The sequence below is a fragment of the Leuciscus leuciscus genome, assembly GCF_965113295.1.
Source record: "Leuciscus leuciscus genome assembly, contig: HAP1_SCAFFOLD_248, whole genome shotgun sequence".
In the NCBI taxonomy this organism is placed as follows: Eukaryota; Metazoa; Chordata; class Actinopteri; order Cypriniformes; family Leuciscidae; genus Leuciscus; species Leuciscus leuciscus.
The window spans coordinates 78781-100320 of NW_028118469.1; the positions used below are offsets into that span (position 1 = coordinate 78781).

Sequence of the window (21540 nt, forward strand, 5' to 3'; positions counted from 1 at the left end):
TTGTTGAGAAGCATCGCCGAACCGTTAATTATTCAAAAGCAAGCCGAAAGATATAATTAGAAATTTTGAGTGACAGACAAGTGAAGGGTTGGGGCACATTGGGGGGCCAATCAGTTTTCAGGAGGGGCCAGTGCCACCATGGCCCCTCCCCTGTCTATGCCACTGCTTCTGGGTGGCTCTTTTACACCCATTCCCATGTGCTCAATGATATTGATTATGCTGTCACTATAGTCTGGAATGTAAAAACATGATGTACCCAACATTTTACACACCAATCCTTTCTCAGCAGTCAGCATGTCTAACACAAATCTATTCTGTATAACAACATCTCTTATTTGTTTTATTTCATCATTAATCATTGTCAAAGCATTCTCAGTGCTGTTTGCTATTGCCAACACAGTCCATACCAACCCATTGATCTTACTCAGCACTGCAGTAGTTCCTCCTCCTAAAAAGATTGACCACCCCACGTCAGCTCCTGGAGTGGTCTATGGGTCAGACAACGTCTGTACATAACCTTTGTGGCTGCTTGGCAGGGTTCCTGGCAAAATGTTGATGTCTCTTTTTTGTCTCACCATCGGCAGTTGTTCCCCCGGCAAATACACTGATGTGCCCACATTCATCAAAACTGGTTAGCAGCAGCCTGACCTCTTCTTCAGAAGAACATAATAAGCCCTGTCCCCACATACCCAAACTGCTGAAGTGTCACTTGGTCTGTCGAAGGGACATGTAAAGGTGATGGAATGGATGCCAGTGGTCGTGAACATTTTACGGTGATGGCATTTTTTCACATCAATTTTGATTCTGCATTCAGACCATCCTACTCTCAATTTTGGTTTTGTTGAACAAATGGACACATCCCCAGTGGTTGGTTTATTAATACTGACCTGCTTACATGCACTTGTACACCACACATGGTTTTAGTTGCTGTTGGTGTTCTCCCCTGCTCCATTTTAGTTAGCTTGATGAACATCGCAGCTTTAGAAAGTGTTGTCCATGTCCAGGTGTGTTCCAGCTGTACTGAGAGTTCCTTTTTCCTCGTATTGTCTGTGCAGTCAGAATTATATATCCTCTCTAGCCCCCTCTTCCATCCGGAAAAGTTATACCACCAGTTGAGCAGACTGCAATGATTGAGTCGCTGTCCACCAGTTCTTGGTTAATTCTCAGAGTCTGCTGTCTCACTACCACCCATGCTTGTCCTCGCACAATAGGATCGAGTCGGTACACTGGTTGCTTCAGAGATGTTCCTCTAGGGTATCCTTGTTCTTGTTTTCAGATAACAGCAGTCGATGTGAGAAACAGACTTTGGCTGGCACTGACATCTGTTGTTTATGGGAATGGTTACTCCTCTGATCCCTCTCCTTGCTCTGTGAGTGTAACGTTTCTGCAAGGGCTGGCGTGGACCCACATGGCTCTCTCTGCTACTTTCACTGCTGTGTGCGTAGTTGCAAGCAGCACTTGGAACGGACCCAGCCACTTTGTAACGACAATGACTATGACATGCGGTCACATGCTGTTCAAATTAGTAAATCCTGATCCCCAAGTCTGCTTGAACGGTCAAAATTGCATCTTTGTGGCTCCCCCGAGGGACATTTGAGTCACATAAGGAAACCCTGTTTTCTTAGAATCCCCTCTAAAACCCCCATTTCAGCTCTGGACTCCCTGTGACTTTTACAACCTCACAGACTCGTGACATTCCAGAACACACACACACGTACACACACACACACACACACACACACACACCAACATCCTTTTGTGTCTAACTTAAAATGTGTGTAACTCAGACTGGTATCTGAATTTCCTGTAGGTATGCGTGATTAATGTTGTTGTGATCATACAGTTATGATCTTCGAGTGTTTGGATCTGAAATGTATTTTTGAAGAATGTTCTCCCAGTAGAATCGCATCCCGTAACCCGAGCTCATTGGCAGGTCATAAAATTTGACCACAGAGCTATCCAGCCCTATGCATGAGATAACAGGGTCGCAACATTCCAACACACACACACATACAAACACACTCTGGACTGTGAAACAGAAACCCCCTACAGAAAAGGACTTTTACCCATAAAGTCACTCCTAAAGGTACTAAATATATAAATTTGTGTGTTAAGAGGTGTGTGTAAACCATAGGAAAGCATATGTCCTATTTGTGACCTTAATAGAACTGCTATTGCCTATACAAATGCATAATAATGTATCGTTGCATGGCTACGACGCCTAGATTCTATTTTTGATATCTTTGTAATCCTCTCCAGCTAACGGAGTTGAATTCCTATAACAGAATTCAGTGATGCGCATTGTTTTATAAGTTCATATGTCTGGAGAAAATCCTCTCCAGTTAAAGTCAATCATGACTCATTCGAGTGGGCGTGTCTAACCGGACAAAGGAATCTTCCCGCTCGAAAAATCTCGACAGCTGATTCGTCCTTCACGAAGGAGGGGACGGCACCTGGGACACTGATAAAAGTCCAAAATCTCTTCTCTTCCTCTCAACTCATCCAACTTCTCTGGACCCTCTTCCCCGGCGCAGCTCCAAGGAACATCTGAAGGAGGCCCTGGCCTTCTCCATCGAACGAACCCATGTTCGAGTCGTAACCGCCGGTATTTGCAACTAAGATTTCCAGCCTCTCCCATCCCGGGAGACGAATCTGAACTTTTCCGGTAACGTTAAATTCAAGTGAGCCTTTACATCGTTTTTCGAAACGACCCAGAAGAAGAAGCTAGACGCAAACCAGCCGGACACGCGCACGCGCGTCCCCTTTTCAGCATCACACTGAAAGAGTACCACATCTCGCAAGTATATTGATTCCTATAAAAGCTGTTCCAGGTGTCTAGGTCTTAGGTCTGTGATTTAAGTTACCCTCTATCTTCCCTCTATATCTTTCTTTCTTTCATTTCATGTTTTTGTTCGGTTAAATGTTTATTCGTTTGTTTGCATTTTTACGTACGTTTATGTTTGTAGTTTATATAATCTCTAGTGTGTGCCATTTTATTAATAAACCCATTTATACTTTTAACTGGCTCTGTGTTTGAAAACCCACTTTTTATAAAGTCAATGAAACAAAAGATCTATAAAGCTACAGGCTCTATATTATAAAACTACTTTGAATAGTTTTTATTAATAAACCCAAAGAGGTTTTGTCTTCGCGGCCAGAAGACAAACTCTCTTGGAGTTTTGTAGACAGGAATACTTCTTCTTAACTGTAATGATCAGACAGTACAGAACGAGGCATTTCCTATAATTGATAAAGTAAATGCATATGCGATTTATGAATTATGACCATGCGTTATAAATATTAATATTGCCAAAATTCCCTATATTCTTGAGCTAATTCGCATTAACCCAGAGGCATTTACGCTACAACTTCTTTGCCTTCCAGCTCTTCCTCCTTAGATCCCTTATCACCACGGAATCTTCTGGTTTGATATCGTGCAGTGCAGTAAGGTATCAGCTGCCTTTCCTTGAGCTGCTTTCACCTGCAAACAAATGCTAGATATGAGAGAAGACATTTCTTAACAATAGTTCAACATGTCATGTTCACACAACTCGGTAGATGGCACTCTTTGTTTAACCTCTTCCATTCCCAAAAATGGGGTCTTCCAAACAATATCCAAAAGGTCTTGAATTTTCAGCAAATGTTGTGAACCCCTTAGTTTCTTATACATTTGTTAATTGAGTTACCATAGCCCCTTTCGATGCATGGTCCAATCCATGCATCAATTTAGCATAATGGTTGAATTTTTTTGGGGGGTAAACAAGGTTTGCCATCAACACTAAACCAAACGCCATCTTTAATGCTGCTGCCAGATTTCCTCCAAACAGCCTCTGAAGCAAAAGACTTCATGCTCTGTAAAGAGTAAGAGTCAAGGTTACTTTCATCAAAAAAGTCACATGACTTTGAGACAGGACGGCATAACTGGACTAGCCAGCGGGCCGATCTCGTGGCACAGAATCTGAAATGCCTGAGCAAAAGTCTGTCATCAAAGTTGTTTGGTATAATTCCCTCCAGAACTGTCTTACACGACTGCGTTCCCAAACACGTATCCGCCTCCGCAAGCAATTTATTAAAAACCCAATTATTATATATAGTGGCTTCTCCTTCTGCACCAAATTCAATCTTTCTTAGTGATATTTAGCGGCAGTTTATCAGGAAGTAACGATTTTGTTCACTTTGGCGCAATGGATGGAAACGGTTTTGTGTTTTCTGCGATATTCCAATTTTGCGCACGTTAAATTCGCAACTTTGTTGCAGCTCCTCTCTTCCCAGTCTGTCAGTAACGCTCTGTTTAGTTCCTGTCTCTATGAAGCCCCTCCTTCTGAAAAGCACACTGTGCTCTGATTGGTCGGCTGGATCAGTGTGTTGTGATTGGTCGAGCGCTTCGAGTGTATATGGGAAATGTCCCGCTCTTACCATAACCACCAGTTTAACACACTACTAACTAACTCAACCAGGCCCCGTCCCTTTATTCTGCGTATGAATTATTATAATGAGGAATATTGTGACGTGTTCGTTCCCGGAAGAAACTCAAGACTACAATGGAGGTGTTTCAGGGAGTTCAGAAACACTGACACTGATATAGAGAAGAACTGGAGCTTTTTCAAGCTCAAACAGCAACATTACACACTAGGGCTGTGGTACTCGAGTCCGGTCTTGGACTCGAGTCCGGACTCGAGACCGTTTTTCTATGGTTTCGGACTTGTCTCGGACTCGCTGGTATTCGGACTCGGACTTGTCTCGGTCTCGGCCACTGGTCTTTTGGTCGACCGAGTCCAGGTCTCTTTATTATGTTCCCAGTAAGCACACATACGTCGCCGCGACGTATGTGTGCTTACTGGGAACATAATAATATTGGAGGGAAAGTGAAACACTGGCCACCTAATAACTAGTGATGGGCATTTCGGCTCTTTTTCGTGAGCCGGCTCGTTTGACTCAGCTCACTGAAAAGAGCCGTCTCTTTTGACTCACAAACGGCTCTTTAAAAAATAAATTTTTTAATTCGCTGAAAGTCCACCGCTAGTGCAACGTGAATATTCACATTTTTAATTGTCCATAACAACCCGAAAACTTGCCTGCTTGCCTTGCACATCTAATTAATGGGCAAAGTTTTCCGGCTTTTTTTCTTACCTTTCCTTTTTTGTGTGTGATGTGGATGTTATTGAGCTTGTAGAAGTTTAGCTCTTGCGTTCTTCTGAACATCTCGCTGAATGACTTCTGAACATTGCCCAATGTAATTTCTGAGTCATATCACTCCATAATCTGCCTCTCTTTTAAATGCCTATTCCGAGATGCCGAGTTGCTATTATGAGGTATCACCATATGCCATCATTCTGTTTTCTTTTCATTAGAAGATTATATGATATCAAGGGGAATGTCTATACTTAAAAATCCTGGGTGTTGTGACACTTTTTTTGCTTTTAGATCAACAAATAATAACCCAAAATGATTGTCTTGATAATGTCATGCATAAGACTTTCCTGTCCTGTTCAACTTTTTTGGACTCGGTCTTGTCTTCCACAAAATAGCAGGTAATAATTTATGCCGACCTTGGCCAATCTGCAGAATGGCTTTGGTAAGAGCTGTAAAAGTAAAATAACATGAAATTTCAAGAACAGCCACTAAATGGCGACAGAGCATCACTCACTGGCTCATTCAATAGAGTCTAGCTGCAGACTTGCACTTGCACTCTCTAGCAATCTTAGGGTGCTTCTCATTTCTTATTTGTTCATCGCTGATGTAGGAGTGAAGAACGAAGAAGCATCATGATTTTTTTTTTTTTTTTTTTGCTGGAAAACACAATTACAAAAAGGCAATACAAAATCACCTAAAATTACTAAATAACAGAGCACAACTCTAAAAAGAAAACAGAAAACAAATATACAGGGGCTGCGACGGAAACCGCATCCTCTCGAGTAAGTACTTTGAATATTTTGAACTCAAAAACAAAGGGGAGCTGAATACAAATTCAGTGAGTTTTATTGATAAAAAAAAAAAAAAAAAAAATTCAAACATGAAGAACAGAGAACCAGGTACAGAATAAGTGCACCAAACAAAACATCCATGTAGGAAAAAGACTCGAACATCAGAGAAACTGGGCTATAAATTCATAAAGGCTGCGGAGTCAATAGGTTTCCATTAAAGTCAATGTGTGTATTTTCAATGACTGCGGAACGGCTGCGTTCCGACTCCGGCGATCCGCAGCCCTCCGGAGCAGATACACAGAGCTTCTATTTTTGCCGGATGCCGGAGAGCTCCGCAGCAATTCAGCACTTATATCGCACGATCATACGTAAATTCGCGAGATCTCGTGGGTCCTCGTGAGTCGTGACTTCAGCTGTTAGTCATGGCCGCAGCCATTCCGCCAAAAAATCCGGACCTGGTGGGTATTGAGGGACGGCGGAGCATGGAGCCGATATGCAGTGGAGCCGATCCGCAGCCATTCCGCAGTTGGTGGAAATCCGGGGTAACGCTATATTGACAGTAGTGATGCAAGGATCACGGAATCCGTGGAGACTACAGATAATTCATGGGTCGGACAGGCAAGTAATAAAAAAATAACATTCCAATTAATTGCGGGTGGATGAGAGATAAATAATTAATGTGTTGATTTTATTAAAGACACAAAACTCGTTTCACCGTAAAACACAACAAATGTGCATCACTTAGAGCTGCACGATATATAATTTAAGCATTGATATTGTGATGTGCGCATCCGCGATAGTACGATCAATAGTAGCCTACGCAGGATGTGCAATGTCATGTAGGCCTATAAGGGTCGTAGCTGATCCGTGATCCGTACAAGCCAGCTGTCCCCCGGTTCGGAACGCATGTGATTCGTGGATTAATTGCAAAGTTTAATCATCATAGAGTAAAAGTTTATCATTTGCATATGTTTTTAAGTCGAGTCAGGCATCAAGCGCAAGAGGACTCACGCGTTGTTTTCTGTGCACACTCAGAGCCATGCAGACAACACGTGAATGCCGAATTCAGTGTTGTAAACAGAAAGAAAACAGATGCGTGTCATTTGTATTAGGTCCATGCATTGGTCTTAAAGGGACAGCCTAATGTATCCGCAGCTGTTTGTGTCACCAATGGTGATCAAACAACAAAAGAGAAAGAGAAAATTACTTGTAGCTTTAACAGAGATAAATTGTATTTATTAATTATATAACTTATATTTCATTTATACAGTGAAGACCGTTAATTTACAATTGATTATTATATTTCTGTTCCTGAATACTGTTAGATTTCTGATTTATAAATCACCGCTTATTTCAATTGTATTTATCTCTTCTATTGTATTTATCTATGCTTGTAATTTGTTTATTATTTTCTATGCAGATTCACTCCCCTACAAAATCACCCCAATTGTTGAATCAGGTGATGAGTATGAGATATGTAACGGCTGAGAAGCACTGTATATGGTATATGTATATTGTATATGACAATAAACTCAAAGCCAGCCTTTGCTCGGGATGAACATATTTAAATTCTTGTGTGTGTTCAGGAAGTTGCAGTGACTGAAACTGTCAATTTACGTTTGAAAGGAGAAAAGCCTGTGTTTAGGCTATTAAGGAAATGCCAAAGAAGAATGTTAACTTGAAATAGCTAAATGTTAACTTTAAATCAGCCTACTTCAGTGTAAAATGTTACAATATTATTATGCTTAACGCTGAGAATTAGAATAATTGTAATTTGATGATCGGGTGCGGATATCTAAATCAGAGAAAATCAGAGATGCGAGTGGATGATTTATATTAACAGCAGATCAGTTGATGTTAGAACTGATCCACAAATCTGTAAATGACAGCTGGTTCTGTTGCCAGTCATGACTATTGAGTAAATATTGCTTTTACTTAACTTTATTTACATGTGTGACCTTGAAGGAATCCAAAAGTAATCAGATTACATTACTTTCATATGCTTGGATTACGTTCCTGAATACCTTTTTTATGAAGTAATTTGTAACTGTAACAGAATACATTTTAAAAGTAACCCTTCCAACCCTATGTATGATTGTAATCCGGACGTACTACATCCGCCATTATCATGTGATACCAGCGTCAGCTACCTTGCTTTCACTGGCATTCAAAATCCTCTAGTAAAGGATCTAGTATCCTCCATCGTATGTACACTTCAGAATCTCTTCGGAAAAAGTAGGTCAACCGGGTACTTTTTGCCTACTCTTTTATGAGTACTGTGAATTCGGACATACTTCTTTTGTCACATACTGTTTTTTGCCTACTTAAGTAGGGAAGTATGCAATTTCGGATGCTGCCATTGAAAAAAAAAGAGGAAAAAATATATACATCCGGGTCTTCTAATAGTTTAAATTTCTTCAATAAACCAAGTATTCTTCTTCCACTTTTCAATTTTAACATTCTTAAAGATTTACAGTAAATCTAAAATTCTTAAACAGAAACAGAAAACAAAGGCTTTGTTTTAAGGCCAGGAAAGCTACAAGGTTAAAAAAAAAGTGAAACATGCAAGAATGAATCGTTCACAATAAGATACATATGTATTTATAAAATAGAAATAGTGAATTTTCATTTCATGTCGACTTTAAACAGAAAAAAAAAAGTATAGAATGTTTCTTAACTTCCGATTCCATGCTGACTCCTGAAATCAGCAATCCATAGATAATGTCTTTATGTGCATGAGTTAACTCTAGATTACCAATAGGACGTTGATTGAATTCCTCACAGGTGTTCTGGAACCGGCATTCCCCAAGAGTTCAGGGTTTATGTGACGTAAAGTTGATCCTGCTTTCTGGAAATACCCCCCAGGTAGATGGTAATAGATTGTATCGTTAGAATCTGATGTGGACAATTTGCCAGCAGGCTTGGTTAGAGTTGCAAAGGTGCTCCATCAATCCTCTTCCACCATTTTAAGGAGCATGTCCACCAACACTTAAAAAAAGAGACCATAAATAACGCTTTCTTAAAATTCAGATTTTCTGTTGTAACCATCAAAAATTATAATTTGTATGTTCTTTTTCACATATTCACATTATCTATTTAAATAATCTTGTTTATAATGATGTCAGTTTTGTGCTTTTTGAGTAAATTGGCATTTCTGTGTATACAGTATAATCATAAATATTTATAGCCATTATGTGTGCCCTGTCTTGGGTCAAACATTGAATGTTCAACAGCTCACTGCCCTGTTTTGTTTCAGTTGGTCCAGATTTATTCTCCCTCTGCAACAAACACAATCATCTTACTTTCAATGGGCCAATTTTAATTGTATCTGGTAATTCAAACTAATTGCTAAACTAATGGCCCATATCACAGATAAAGGGATATAACAAGATATTCTTTTTGTTAAGTTGCTTATAGAATGAGCAATACAGAAAATTTTCAATAAAGTAACAATATGCAGTTTTAAAGTTGTTTGCAGAAAAACACTTTCTGAGCAACTCTGGCCCTTGAGATCCACTTTCCTGTTTAGCTCTATAACTGTGATCAGACTCATTTGCCTGTACCTTTCTAGTAATCCTGACAATGTGTTCTAGTATTGGTGTGTATTTACTTAAAGGTCCCATTGCATGGATTATTTTATTATTTTAGAATGTTTCTTGGGGTGCCCTTATAATGTTAGTATGTTTTTTAGATCAAAAGTTGTTATAATTTAGAAATAAAAGGCATATTTCCTAGCCTGATTTTAGCCTCTGATTTGAACGCTCTGTTTGAAGGGGCGTGTCTGCTGTGAGACTTCTTCAAACACTGAGCAACTGCCATGCTTCGCTCGTTTGCAAGCCATGATGTCTCTCGAGGAAAAACCAATATCGCGCTCGCGCAGCTCATTTTCTCATGGGCGGGCCAAATTCTTTTTGCGGGCAAAGAAGAGAAAGGGGAGGGAACCTTTCCACTTATGACGACATAAGGGGAAGATTTCTAGATTCGCCCGTCTGAGCTTTCATTTTCTCAAAAATACCCAGGGCTTGATTTACACCCATCAAAACGTCTAGCCACTGGGGGACCATAGGCAGGCTAGAGAAACTCATATTAAGGTTAAAACCTCATAAAGTGAAATTTTCATGCAATGGGACCTTAATGAAATGATGAAAAATGTAAAGTGTGGTTCTACCATATGGACATTTACTTATGTTTTCATACACACTGAAACGTGCAATATCGACGTATCGACAGTACTAAAATGTAGAGGCCGACCAATTTATCGGTCTGCCGATTTTATCGGCCGATATGAACCTGTCGCAGATATATCGGTATCGGCGTTAATGACACAGATATGCCGCCGATATGAACTTTATTTTTTTTACAGAACATATAATGCGGATAAAATGCTTGTAAATTGTGTAACTACGTAGTTTGTCCAGCAGAGCGCGCTCCATTGTTTGCTAATGGCGACCCAGGTGACTGTAGTAACACCAACCAACCCTTTCACTTCAGTAAGGAGGTCTTTTCTTCAGACACGGTGTAAGATGCGCGCACATTAGCTTCCACTTCCACTGACAAGGTATGAAACATGGCTAGCTAGCTAATGTAGAAAACGTTGTGAGAGTAAAAGACGGGGTCATTGTTTATCTACTTTATAGCATAGCATCTCACCAACTAGGTGACAACGTAGCGTTAAATCACCATTCAACAGACTCAAGCCACCACTGTACTGGTAACAAGCAACTTACTTTTAAGATACCACTCTTTCTGCTGCCTGAACAAGACACCGGACGCGAGCGGCGCGATGCGAAAAAAGACAATTAAATCTATTATAATCAGTGATGTTGTCTACACTGGATGCGGCGCGACGCGAGCAACAAATCTGCGACAGTAAACTGATGCCTCATTCTGCTTTGTAAAGGGCACTTTGCCGCATCCAGGCAACACAGTGTAAACCCATTCTGCATATAACGCTACATTACAACATAAGGTAATATTCCAATAATTTATATAATTATAACACTTTATATAGAGCCATTTTGCATAATGAGTAGTTTCACATTTAGTACATTTTGCTGACTACTTACTTAGGCCTATTTAAAATAGTATTTAAGTAAAAGTACTGTACATATGTAATTAAACATGTTTTCATATGGTATTATTACTTTTACTTTAGTAAAAAGATCTGAGTAGCCTACTAGAGACTAGAGGAATTAAGACCAATAATAGAAGATAACAAGGTTTTGCCAGTGACACTTTTGATATATTTATTGATATAAGTTATTTTCTAAATAAAAAGACAAAGTCATTAGTGAAGATTATGCAACAGTATTTAGAATATAATATACTGTAGAACAGAACATGCAATACTGCTCAAATGTATCATTCTCATTCTATCATTCACCCTGCCTCCATTATATATCTTTGTCACACAAGTGTTTGATCACCACATTTGAGTGATCATTGCAAAAAAATTGTTTATATATTTTATACAGTATTTTGCTTATGTATACTGTATTCTATATACAGTACCAGTTAAAAGTTTGTACACACGAATGTGAAATTGTGTTCAAAATGTTTGACTGGTACTGTACTATAATATGCACATAAATAATATTGCTGCTGTATTATAATATATACATAAATAATATTGGCCGATATATCGATATCGGGCTTTTTTACTCCCCAATATAATCGGCCCCAAAAAATCCCTATCGGTTGGGCTCTACTAAAATGTAAATTATTATGAACAACTTTTAGACACAAATGTGTATGAATCCTTATTTAATATCAATATTAAAATCGCAACATTACAATTTTGATTCTATTGTATTGTTGTATAGAAATGAAATAGTTTTCAATCACATTTATTAAATGCAGTTTAATTTGATATAAAATAACATTTCGCTCCGCTCTGTGACTTCTGCTGCAAACTCGTTTTAACAGATTACATGTTAAAAAAGTCTACACTTTAAAACGTTAAAATGAATAGCATTTCTGTAATTGTTTAACCATTGTTTATCATGAATATATTATATATATATTTTTTTTTGCTGTGGAACACAATAGGCGTTTTCTCAGTATAGTCCTATGCTGAGACTGACAATAGAACCATAAAATATGCCAAAAACATAAATTCACAAAAGTAATACATTTATTTTCGTGTGCTGTAAACCACGTCTTCAGAATCCATAATTGTGAGGAATAGACCCAAATTTAATTCTTTATTCAGCGATCTTCATCTCCATTGATGGATGAAAGACCACAAATGTCAAATCCAGTTGATGGCAGTGATATAAAATGCTCACTGGCTCTCACCTGCTTCGTAACAGATTGCGATGTCGTGTTTTGGGAGTTGTATGTTTAAAGGGGTCCAGAACTGAGAAATCAAAATTCCATTGATCTTTTGACATATATAAAGTCATGTACTATTAAAACATCTTGTAAGTTTCAGACCTCAAAACTTTCTCATTAGTCTTATATGAAAGCCAGTCTGCCAGAACAATAGGTTATGGAATGTTCTACTTTATTACGTAATAAGGTAGTTATGCAGAAGAAGATCAATGCCTGCTTCTACATCACTGCCTGTCTAGCCCCGCCCACTGATTCACGCATGTAGTAGGTAAATAACGAGAAAATCAAACCAGTGACTAAACGGTCAACTTCACATTGTTTCTCTAAGTAGGATGAAAATAATCTGTTATTTAAACTGTGATTAAATTATACATAGAAAGCGATCACAGAACGCTCCATTTACAATCGCTGGAGCTATCAATCAAACAGCGCGAGTTTATCAGTGAGTTCTGTTCTGATCTGGACTTTCGCCAAAACTCCCGTTATAATCAACAAATCTCTTATTCACATCGTGTTTGCACTGTTAGTTATGATGAAACCATTCTTTAGTGTGCAGAAATCCAGTTGCAATGACGAGACGATCACTGCATTCATGCGATCAACGTCTGTGATCAGCTACAATGCTCATCATTGCAACCATTCATGCCACAATCTATATTGCAATAGATCTAAATATAACACTATAACCAACGTTTTCGAGGGAAAAGTTTTCGAGGGAGTTCCTATGTAATACTTAGCTATTTCATATGCAAAGATGTAAGCCAATCTCTCAGCAGACACGAAGGCTAAAATCAGGCTAGGAAAAATGGCTTTTATTTCAAAATTTTAAATATAAAATGTGAATTTTGATGTAAAAATCATACTAACATTATAAGTGCACACCAGGAAACATAATGATTGCTAATGAGCATCATCTGTATGCCACACCGGTCTTATATCTCTCACGGATAAAAGGAGGACGAGAGAGGACCAGGCCTTGACTATTTTACGTGTTTTGTTTATGTGTGTGTGGCAGTCGTCCATGAGGGGTTGCTGCTTTTCTTCCGTTTTGTGTTTTTATTTTATTTTATTTTTAAGTGTTTGAACGTTCACCAGTTCCTGCTTCCTTCTTCCCTGAACAACATACCTCATTACAGCTATATTGTTCCTAAAAGTGTCATTTTCCTGCACATTTCTGTCCAGTACGTTTTATATATTCTTTTTTTATTCTCTATAAAATGGTTATGTTTGGGTTTGGGGGTAGGGTTAAGGGATCTATCTATCTGTTTTTTAGCTGTAAATGCGTAATAATGTTTACGTTTAAATGTCAATGCATTTAAATGTAATGTATACGTTTTAGCATATATCCAAAGGTACAAAAATGATGTTTTGCACCTAAAAATGTTACGTATTGATACCTACATATTAACAATGAGACCAGGTGTCACATAACGATGTATATAAACTCGCACGACGAGGAATACTTCAAGGAGACATGCTTTGATAACAAATTCAGGAGAAATACACATATACACTGACGCTATCATTAACGAGAACCGACAAACACTAAGGGCCCTATTTTAACGATCTAAGCGCATGGTGCAAGTCTGAATCCACTTTTTCTAGTTTAATGATGGGAAAAATGGTCAGTGTGCCTGGCGCATGGTCTAAAAGGCTTGTCCCTATTCTCTTAATGGGTGTGTTTTGGGCGCAACGTGCAATAAACCAATCAGAGTCTCATCTCCCATTCCCGTTAAAAGCTAGTTGCTCTCGCGCCATGGCGGATTGCTATTTGTCACGGTTCATGAATTAACGTGCTGTTGTGTGTGTGTCTGTGGGCATGGTCACTGATCGCCAGCTGGTTTCAATTGTTTGTCCCTTTATATGTTCAGTAACCGGTGTCTCATGTTGTCAGATCGTTGTGGTTTCCCGGTGTGTTTCCTGTGCCTGTTCCTGTGTTCGTGTCTGTGGATTGGATTCCCTGTGTCGTCGACGTGTCGTCTCCAGATTCCCTGCACGCCGCACTGAATCACCGAGCACCTTCACGAGGGATTATTCACGGGACCTGAGCACCATCACGAGGGATCATCTTTGGATTGAGGATCACCTGTTGTCCACCGAGGTCCCTGCGTCACCGTTCCACCCAGCGTTTGTGTCCGCCCGCCTGTCTAGCTGTGTTGGCGGTCATCTGTGTTCTGTGTTTCTGACCAGTGTGCTGAGTATTAATAAAGAGCGTTTTGCAATTACATCCTGTTCTGTCATCCATTACAGCTATTTACATGCAAATGCAATTTGCATGCGGAAAGACTGAATGCTTCTCTAGAGAGGAAACCCATCTGCTTGTGCGGAAGGTTCAAGCGGCCAAGCAGATCATCTACGGGACTAGCCGGATTCCATCATATCTTTATGTACACAATGGTAATCTTTTATATTGTAATCCTTTTATTTTTATATTTGCCATTTTTATGTGATGCTGCACGTAAAAAGTCTGCCCTGTGTGTGTAATAAGCAGAGTGTACGCATATTGTGCACCCACCTATAGGCGCATATTACTAATGCGCCCTTTAATAACAAAAAGATAATAATACTGCGCCAATTACTTTAGACCAGGTTTTTGTTTGTCAATGCCTCAGTCTATTTCAGTTGTCTCATAATAGCAAAGCGCCAACAATGAGCCTGAACACACCTTGTTTTCAGACCAGCACGCCATTGGGCGAACAGATGGGCGCGAATGCATTTGCTATTTAAACAACGTGGCGCAGGATGTGAAAATTATAACTGTCGGGCTGAAACTAGCAAAAAACACTTGCGTTGTGCCTCCAGGAAAGTGGATCTCGAGGCCATTGCTGGTATAGGGAAAGCTGGTATACCAAAAAGTCTGTTTATGTAAAGTTACATGTAACCTTATGCATCACTAATCACAGAATTAAAGGATGAGGTGATGGCCCACTTGTTTTATGTAACTTTATTTGTGTGATAGGGTCTTACCTCCTGCCGTTGGTCTTTGGAAGGGCTCAAATAAACGGCATGCATTGATGAGCTCTTTTAACTGTTTGGGACAATCTGTAGGAAGTGGCTCCATGACCTTCTCTACACACACTTTTTGATAGATCTGACTGTGGGAAGAACAGTCTAAAAACACAGGCACAGAACATTTAAGTAATGTATAGTGAAACACAAATATGTAAAAGATAAACAGAAGAGTTTATTTTTTATCAAAATTAATTGTAGTGGTGATACACACCTTTAAAAGGAACATCTCGTGTTGTAATTTCCCACAAGACAATGCCAAAACTAGAAAGAGCATGTACAGTAAGTAACAGTCATTCTTTATTTTAATAAGATACACATTTGATATTTGAGTTAGTGTGCCGTACCTGTAGATCTCACATGCCTTGTCGTAAGGATGGTTGATATTCTGAAGCTGTTGTGGAGAGCTGTAATGGAAAGCACTGTTCTTTTTGGATTTATTCTTCTGAAGAGAAGTTTCTGTTCTTGCCAACTCAAAACCTCCCAACTTTAGAAACATACAAATGAGCAAATACACACAACATAAAAATTAGGATGAAACCCCAACAAGTAATATTCCCTTTAGGTTTAGGTTAGGTTATGTTAAGTGTCCAGCACATTTAGAGTTTGATTGAATAAATATCTGTCAAAAAATTCTATAAGTTCTCTAAGAAGTTTTTTGTACTTTTTGATGCCCAAGACCTCCAAATATGATGAATCCTTATAAAATATAACATTATATTTTCTTATGTACAGTGGGGAGAACAAATATTTGATACACTGCCGATTTTGCAGGTTTTCCCACTTACAAAGCATGTAGAAGTCTGTAATTTTTATCATAGGTACTCTTCAACTGTGAGTGACGGAATCTAAACGTGCAGTTGGTAAACGTGCGAGGGGAGAGAGCTAGGCCAAACGGAAGATCCCAATATTGGAACGCTTCGCCCCTGAAAGCGAACCTTAGGAACCTCCTGTGAGATGGAAGGATGGATATGGAAGTATGCGTCCCTTAGATCCATCGTGACAAACCAATTCTCAGATTTGATCTGACTCACGATGATGGGAATAATGAGCATCTTGAACCTGAATCTCCTCAGAGACCGATTCAAATGCCTTAGATCTAAAATTGGCGCAACCCTCCATCCTTCTTGGGAACTATAAAGTAGCGGCCACAGAACCCGGACTCCCTGTCCGGCGGAGGAACATGCTCTATTAGATTCGAGCCGTTACAATATATTTGACTTTCATCCCTCCCTTGAGAAGAAAGTCAACAGGTGCGAGGCTGAAACATCCGACGGCGCACGGATGTATGCGCACCGAGATATTTATCAATGAACACTGCCAGCACCCTCAGGAGCTGACTTGAATGCCTCGTCGCACCCAAACAGTATTATTTCACAGATCGCGTGTGTCCCTTTTATTGCAGACCTGTAATCTATGCGCTGCCTCGGCAAACGTGAGATTCAAGTCGTTGACAATATAGTTGGCTTTCATCTCTCGAGAAGAAAGTCATCAGGCGCAAGGCTGAAACACCCGAAAATGCACGGCTGTGTGCGTCAAGATATTTCTCAATGAACACAGCCAACACCCTCAGGAGCTGACTGTGCATGCCTTGCACCCACACAGAATCTTTATTGCAGAGTAGACCCGTAATCTACGCACTGCCTCTGCAAACGTGAGATCCAAGCCACTATAGATTCTTTATTGCAATGCAGACCTTTAATCTACGCACTGCCTCAGCAACGCGAGATCCCAGCCATAGAATATTTATTGCATAGTAGACCCGTAATCTACGCGCTGCCTCGGCAAACGCGAGATCCGAGCCACTAGATTCTATATTGCAATGCAGACCTTTATTTGGGACAATTCTTATGGGACAAACCAGTTAGATGGTAATGGCGGACTTGGGTTAAATCCAGGGTTAAAGTGGGATGTGAGTTATGTTTAACAAAAACATGTTGTGGTTAAATTATGGCAATATTGTGAAAGAGAAAATAAATTACCTTCACTCTGTAGCCAGCCGCCACTAGAAAACTGCAGCTGCTGATGGAACCATGCACTTTAAACTTTTCTTCTGACTGATGCAATCTGTATTGTGCAAAGGATAACCACGTAATGTGATTGAGTTCCTTCATTATAGTATTTAAGAACTTTGTTTTTAGTCAAGAGACATAAATGAGAATAAATTAACTAGATTTGTACCTGTAGAGCCCCTGTGCTGCATCCAGACACATTTGAGTCTTTCTTTCCCAGGGCAGATTGCTATTACTGTCCAGGACTTGTCGAAGACTACCCTTCTCACAGTATTCCATGACTATCAAGTAACTTGGATTTGGTCCTGTAAGAAAACAATAACAATCAGATGTGTTTAACTCAAAAGTTCAATCTCTGAAAATAAGTTTTAGTTAGATTAGCATACCATTCTCATCCTGGACACAGATACCAAACATTCTTAAGATATTTGGTGACTCAAAGCGCTTCATGGTTTCCACCTCCTTGTTAAAGAGACTCCTCAACTCACTGGAGAGAATGAACAAATACAACAAAGAAATTTTAGTTTTTTAATCAGTCAAGATGATGATTGAAACCATATAAGGGGCTTTCACACCGGATAGTTCTAGGAACTTAGTTCTAGGAACTAACCACCGGAGTGGTTCCCCGAGAACTAATGGTTCCCCCAGGAACTTTTTCTGGTTGCATTCTCATCGCCAGTAGGAACTCTGAAGTGACGTAAGCCACGCTTGTTGTTGTGACTTTTATTTTGACAGCGCTGCAGAACTTTATTTTGACGGCGCTGAGAATGACTGAGCCTGAGCAAACAAACAGTGCTCGCATTCTCCGTGTTCATTAGTTTCCGATCTGTCTAACACGTTATTAGATAGAACTGTTATACATAGAAAGTAGATAGTAAATGAAAAGTTATTGGCGTATGCCGTGTGGTTGACGTCTAGTGTTGCTAGCTGAGCAGAAATAAATGATCATGTTTAGCTTGGTCCCCACAAAGCAAAGTTGCAAAATTGGAACGCAAAGTTGCGTTCAATTTTCTCCTCAGCGTAAAGGTTAAGAGGCTATACATCTATCACTGTTTTCCATGTCCGTAGAGTTAGTTTCTGGAGTAAATATATAGGCTATAATCTGTGTGTTTACAAATCTTTTAAAAAAATGTCGGGTGCTGGTGTTTCGCGTGTGTTCGGCCAATCCGCGTACACTAACGTCACGTATATTTCCTATAGTGCTGGTTTAGACCTTACTCTGAAGTAGGAGCTAAATTAGTTCCTCCAAAAGAGTTCCTAGAACTAAAATTCTAGTTCCTAGTTCCTGCGGTGCGAACACACCGACATCCGGGTACTTCTGCCAATAGTTCTAGGAAAAATGAAAAGGTTCCTCCGGTGCGAAAGCCCCTATAGACTAGTCTCACTCATAATAAAAATGTAATGACATGATAACATTTGACCACAAAATATATTTTATTACTATTATGGAACAGTTTCCCATAACCAGAGTCTGCCATTACCATCTACCTGGGGCTGGGGATGGTGTTCAGCGGGCATGAGTATCTCTTGATAGCCACAGTGAACTTGTTGTACATGCCTTTGTATAGTTCGGAATGGCTGCACTTCAGAAGTGGTTTAGCAGGGAAACTGTAGGTCAGCTCTTCTGGTTTAATCTCTCTAATGTCCTGCAGATGAAGGCAGGGTTTTTTAACTGCCAACAAATGACAAATAAAACTGTTCAGTTTAGCAACCATTCTAAATATTAATTCAACAATGCCTTGAAATTCAAAAAAAAAAAAAAAAAAAAAACTTTTTGTCTCCCAAATCAAATTCACGTGGTGCAACCAACATGCAAACAAAAGTAACAAAATGTAAAATTATGTGTGTCTGGGTCAGTAAGTATGTTGAAACATATTTTATGACAAGAAAATTTAGTTCAGGTTGTAAAATGTCATGTAGTCCAACTCTTAAAGGGTAACTAAACCCTAAACCAACTTTTTTTAGTTAATGATCTGTAAGACTGGGGCTTTATTAGTGCTGTTCATTGATTCAAGTCGTTTTTTTGACATTTGTGTTTAAAGTGTTTTAATTTTACAAAATATGGTGTAAAAACGTCTGAGTGCTGCCCTCTTCAGGTTGAACAGTGGCTACTGCAGTTGAATTTTCCTATTGGAAGTTTTGGTACCCTCTGACATCAGAGGGTACCAACTAACCACGCCCTTGCCTGCAGAGAGATACGTCACAGATGCACGCCCCCTCTCCACTGGGCTCTGCCTACTTTTCCAGCATTTTTCAAATATTGCCAGTGGGTGGAGTCAGGCTCTGACCAGGGGTTTAGTTACCCTTTAATTGATATTTATGAATTAATCATTCATGATATACAGTGTATACATGCATACATTTCTTTCTTTTTTGTGGATAGTTTTATTGACCAACTTGTTTGTACTTACATGACTCCAGGATGTCTTTAATGCCCTGCACATCTCTTTGCGTTTGGTCAACTGTCTTTTGCACAGCATCAACTGTTGTGTTCATTTTGTTGCTCTCCTGGACTAAAGACTGGAGCACTATTAGAAGGAAAATTGATCCCATGTAATACGTAGTTGTATCCTACAAAGTAGCCATTTCAATCCAATTCAAATCCATACAACATTAACTTTAAGTAGCCTACAACTTACAATTCCGAAATTCCAGAGAGTCACTCTGCCTGTCATCTTCATCTTCCCGTCGCCTCGTTGCTTCTTGAAACACTTTCTCTATACTCCCTCGGTGCTCGACCTGAAGCGCTAGAGAAAGTAACTGAGCCGCATCGTTCAGCCTTTCATTTAGGCCGTTGAACTCCTCGCCGAGTTCATACGCTTTCGTGATACGTTTAATATAGCTGAAGGAAGTGTATTTCCTTACCACCCTCTCTGCTGACTCCAGAGTGAGTTTAAGTTGTTTAAGTCCATTTATAACCTGTTCAGGCTCAGTCCCAAAGCCATGAACCTTCACAGCTTCCACCAGCTTAGCCAGAGTGGACACGCGGTCGGCTAAACGCTTGCAGCGCTTCTTGTTGGCCTGGACCTCCCCACACAGGGCGTACAGTTTTTCTGCAATGGCCAGAATTGGTTCTATGATGTCCATCGTAGCTGGAAATAAAATAAATTTAAAAATAAATATTTCTAAGGTTAAGTGTCTTGGATGGCGGAAGCATGATGTCAAGTTGTCACAATGTAAATCTACTGTTTACTGACTGATTTGTGAAAGATGCTTTATTTTGAAATATAAAATAAGCTCTAAAGCAAACAAATCCAGTACAGATTATTTAACTCGTAAATTTGCAATAACGTCAACAGTAAAAATTAAACACAACCAATTTGTTAAACAAAAATGGAAGAGAAAAAAAAAAAAAAAAAAAAAAACTGTGACTAATACTAAATACCTTATAGAACATATAGGTTACTATCCCAAATGGAGGGAACAGATACGCTACGTCAGAACTGACCTGACGAATTGGGATCTCACCTGAGAGCCCAATCACCTTGGAGTGTAAACTAAACGAGCCAATGCACAATGGCGTGCGAGATTTGCCTCACGCGCCTCGTGAAGCGGATATATAAGGAAGTACGTGTGTGATCGTACTTCAAACTTTGTGCCGAGGAGCCGAGACGGTGTGTGCCGGCCGTTCAGCAGTGGAACAGCAATTGTGGCGACAGACGTCAGAACAAAACACTACAATTGCTGCCCCTTCCAGCTCCCTGCGTGAGCCGCCTAATCCCACCACACCTGCTGGGGCGGAGAAAGGACAGGGCTTTATGCAGGGAGACTTGACAACTGCTACTGTTGACCACACAGTGAGACTATTGGATAACACTGGGAAAAGTACCTATGGAAAGGGATGCTACAGAGACCACATCCTGCCCATAGGGAGGTGTCATGTGGGGATTACACATATGGACTGGCCAACATATGTGTGCTCAGACGAGGTGGAGTCCCCTCTGATATGCCCCGATCTAGTTCCTCTGCTGGCCAACAAAGGGGCAACTTCGATATGGATACTCAACATATGGGGCCCTATTTTAACGATCTGAAATGCAAGTATCAAGCGCGAAACACACGTAACTTTGTGGGCGGGTCTTGGGCGGTGTTGCTATTATACCGGCGGGATAAAAGACTCTTGCGCCCGACGCAAATCTAAAATGGGTTGGTCTGAAGTAGCTTCATTATTCATAGGTGTGGTTTGGTCGTAACGTGAAATAAACCAATCAGAGCGACATCTCACATTCCCTTTAAGAGCAGGTGCGCTTGTTCCATGTGGA

The 21540-nt window shown here is 39.9% G+C and overlaps 1 protein-coding gene across 3 annotated transcripts; it reads right to left on the reverse strand.

Annotated features, from left to right (window-relative positions):
* Nucleotides 1-552: 552 nt before the first annotated feature.
* On the reverse strand, nucleotides 553-20614 carry LOC309491428 (mixed lineage kinase domain-like protein). 3 transcript variants are annotated; one of them, XR_014203108.1, is made up of 11 exons: nucleotides 19918-20614; nucleotides 19690-19806; nucleotides 18767-18950; nucleotides 17665-17765; nucleotides 17448-17583; nucleotides 17249-17333; nucleotides 15614-15753; nucleotides 15481-15530; nucleotides 15225-15368; nucleotides 3368-3481; nucleotides 553-1475 (listed from the first exon to the last, which is right to left on the reverse strand). XR_014203108.1 is itself a non-coding variant. In XM_082190488.1 (10 exons), exons 1-10 carry the CDS (start codon nucleotides 20363-20365, stop codon nucleotides 8872-8874), a joined length of 1446 nt encoding a protein of 481 aa, XP_082046614.1. In that variant the 5' UTR covers nucleotides 20366-20602; the 3' UTR covers nucleotides 5962-8871. The 3 variants fall into 3 exon arrangements, 2 of the variants coding, with proteins under 2 accessions (XP_082046614.1, XP_082046615.1); XM_082190488.1 differs by lacking the exons at nucleotides 553-1475; nucleotides 3368-3481 and adding an exon at nucleotides 5962-8912 and having other exon boundaries at nucleotides 19918-20602; XM_082190489.1 differs by lacking the exons at nucleotides 553-1475; nucleotides 3368-3481 and adding an exon at nucleotides 8919-9202 and having other exon boundaries at nucleotides 19918-20612.
* Nucleotides 20615-21540: the final 926 nt, after the last annotated feature.

Bases quoted from the DNA above. Each gene is read 5' to 3' on its own strand.
- LOC309491428 (XM_082190488.1), bottom strand. From the start codon at position 20,365: ATGGACATCATAGAACCAATTCTGGCCATTGCAGAAAAACTGTACGCC. The intron at 15,754-17,248 runs GTAATTTATTTT...ATGTTTCTAAAG, and splicing joins CGGCTGGCTACAGAGTGAAG to TTGGGAGGTTTTGAGTTGGC. The intron at 8,913-15,224 runs GTAAGACCCTAT...TCTTTTTTTAAG, and splicing joins CCAAAGACCAACGGCAGGAG to TGTTGGTGGACATGCTCCTT.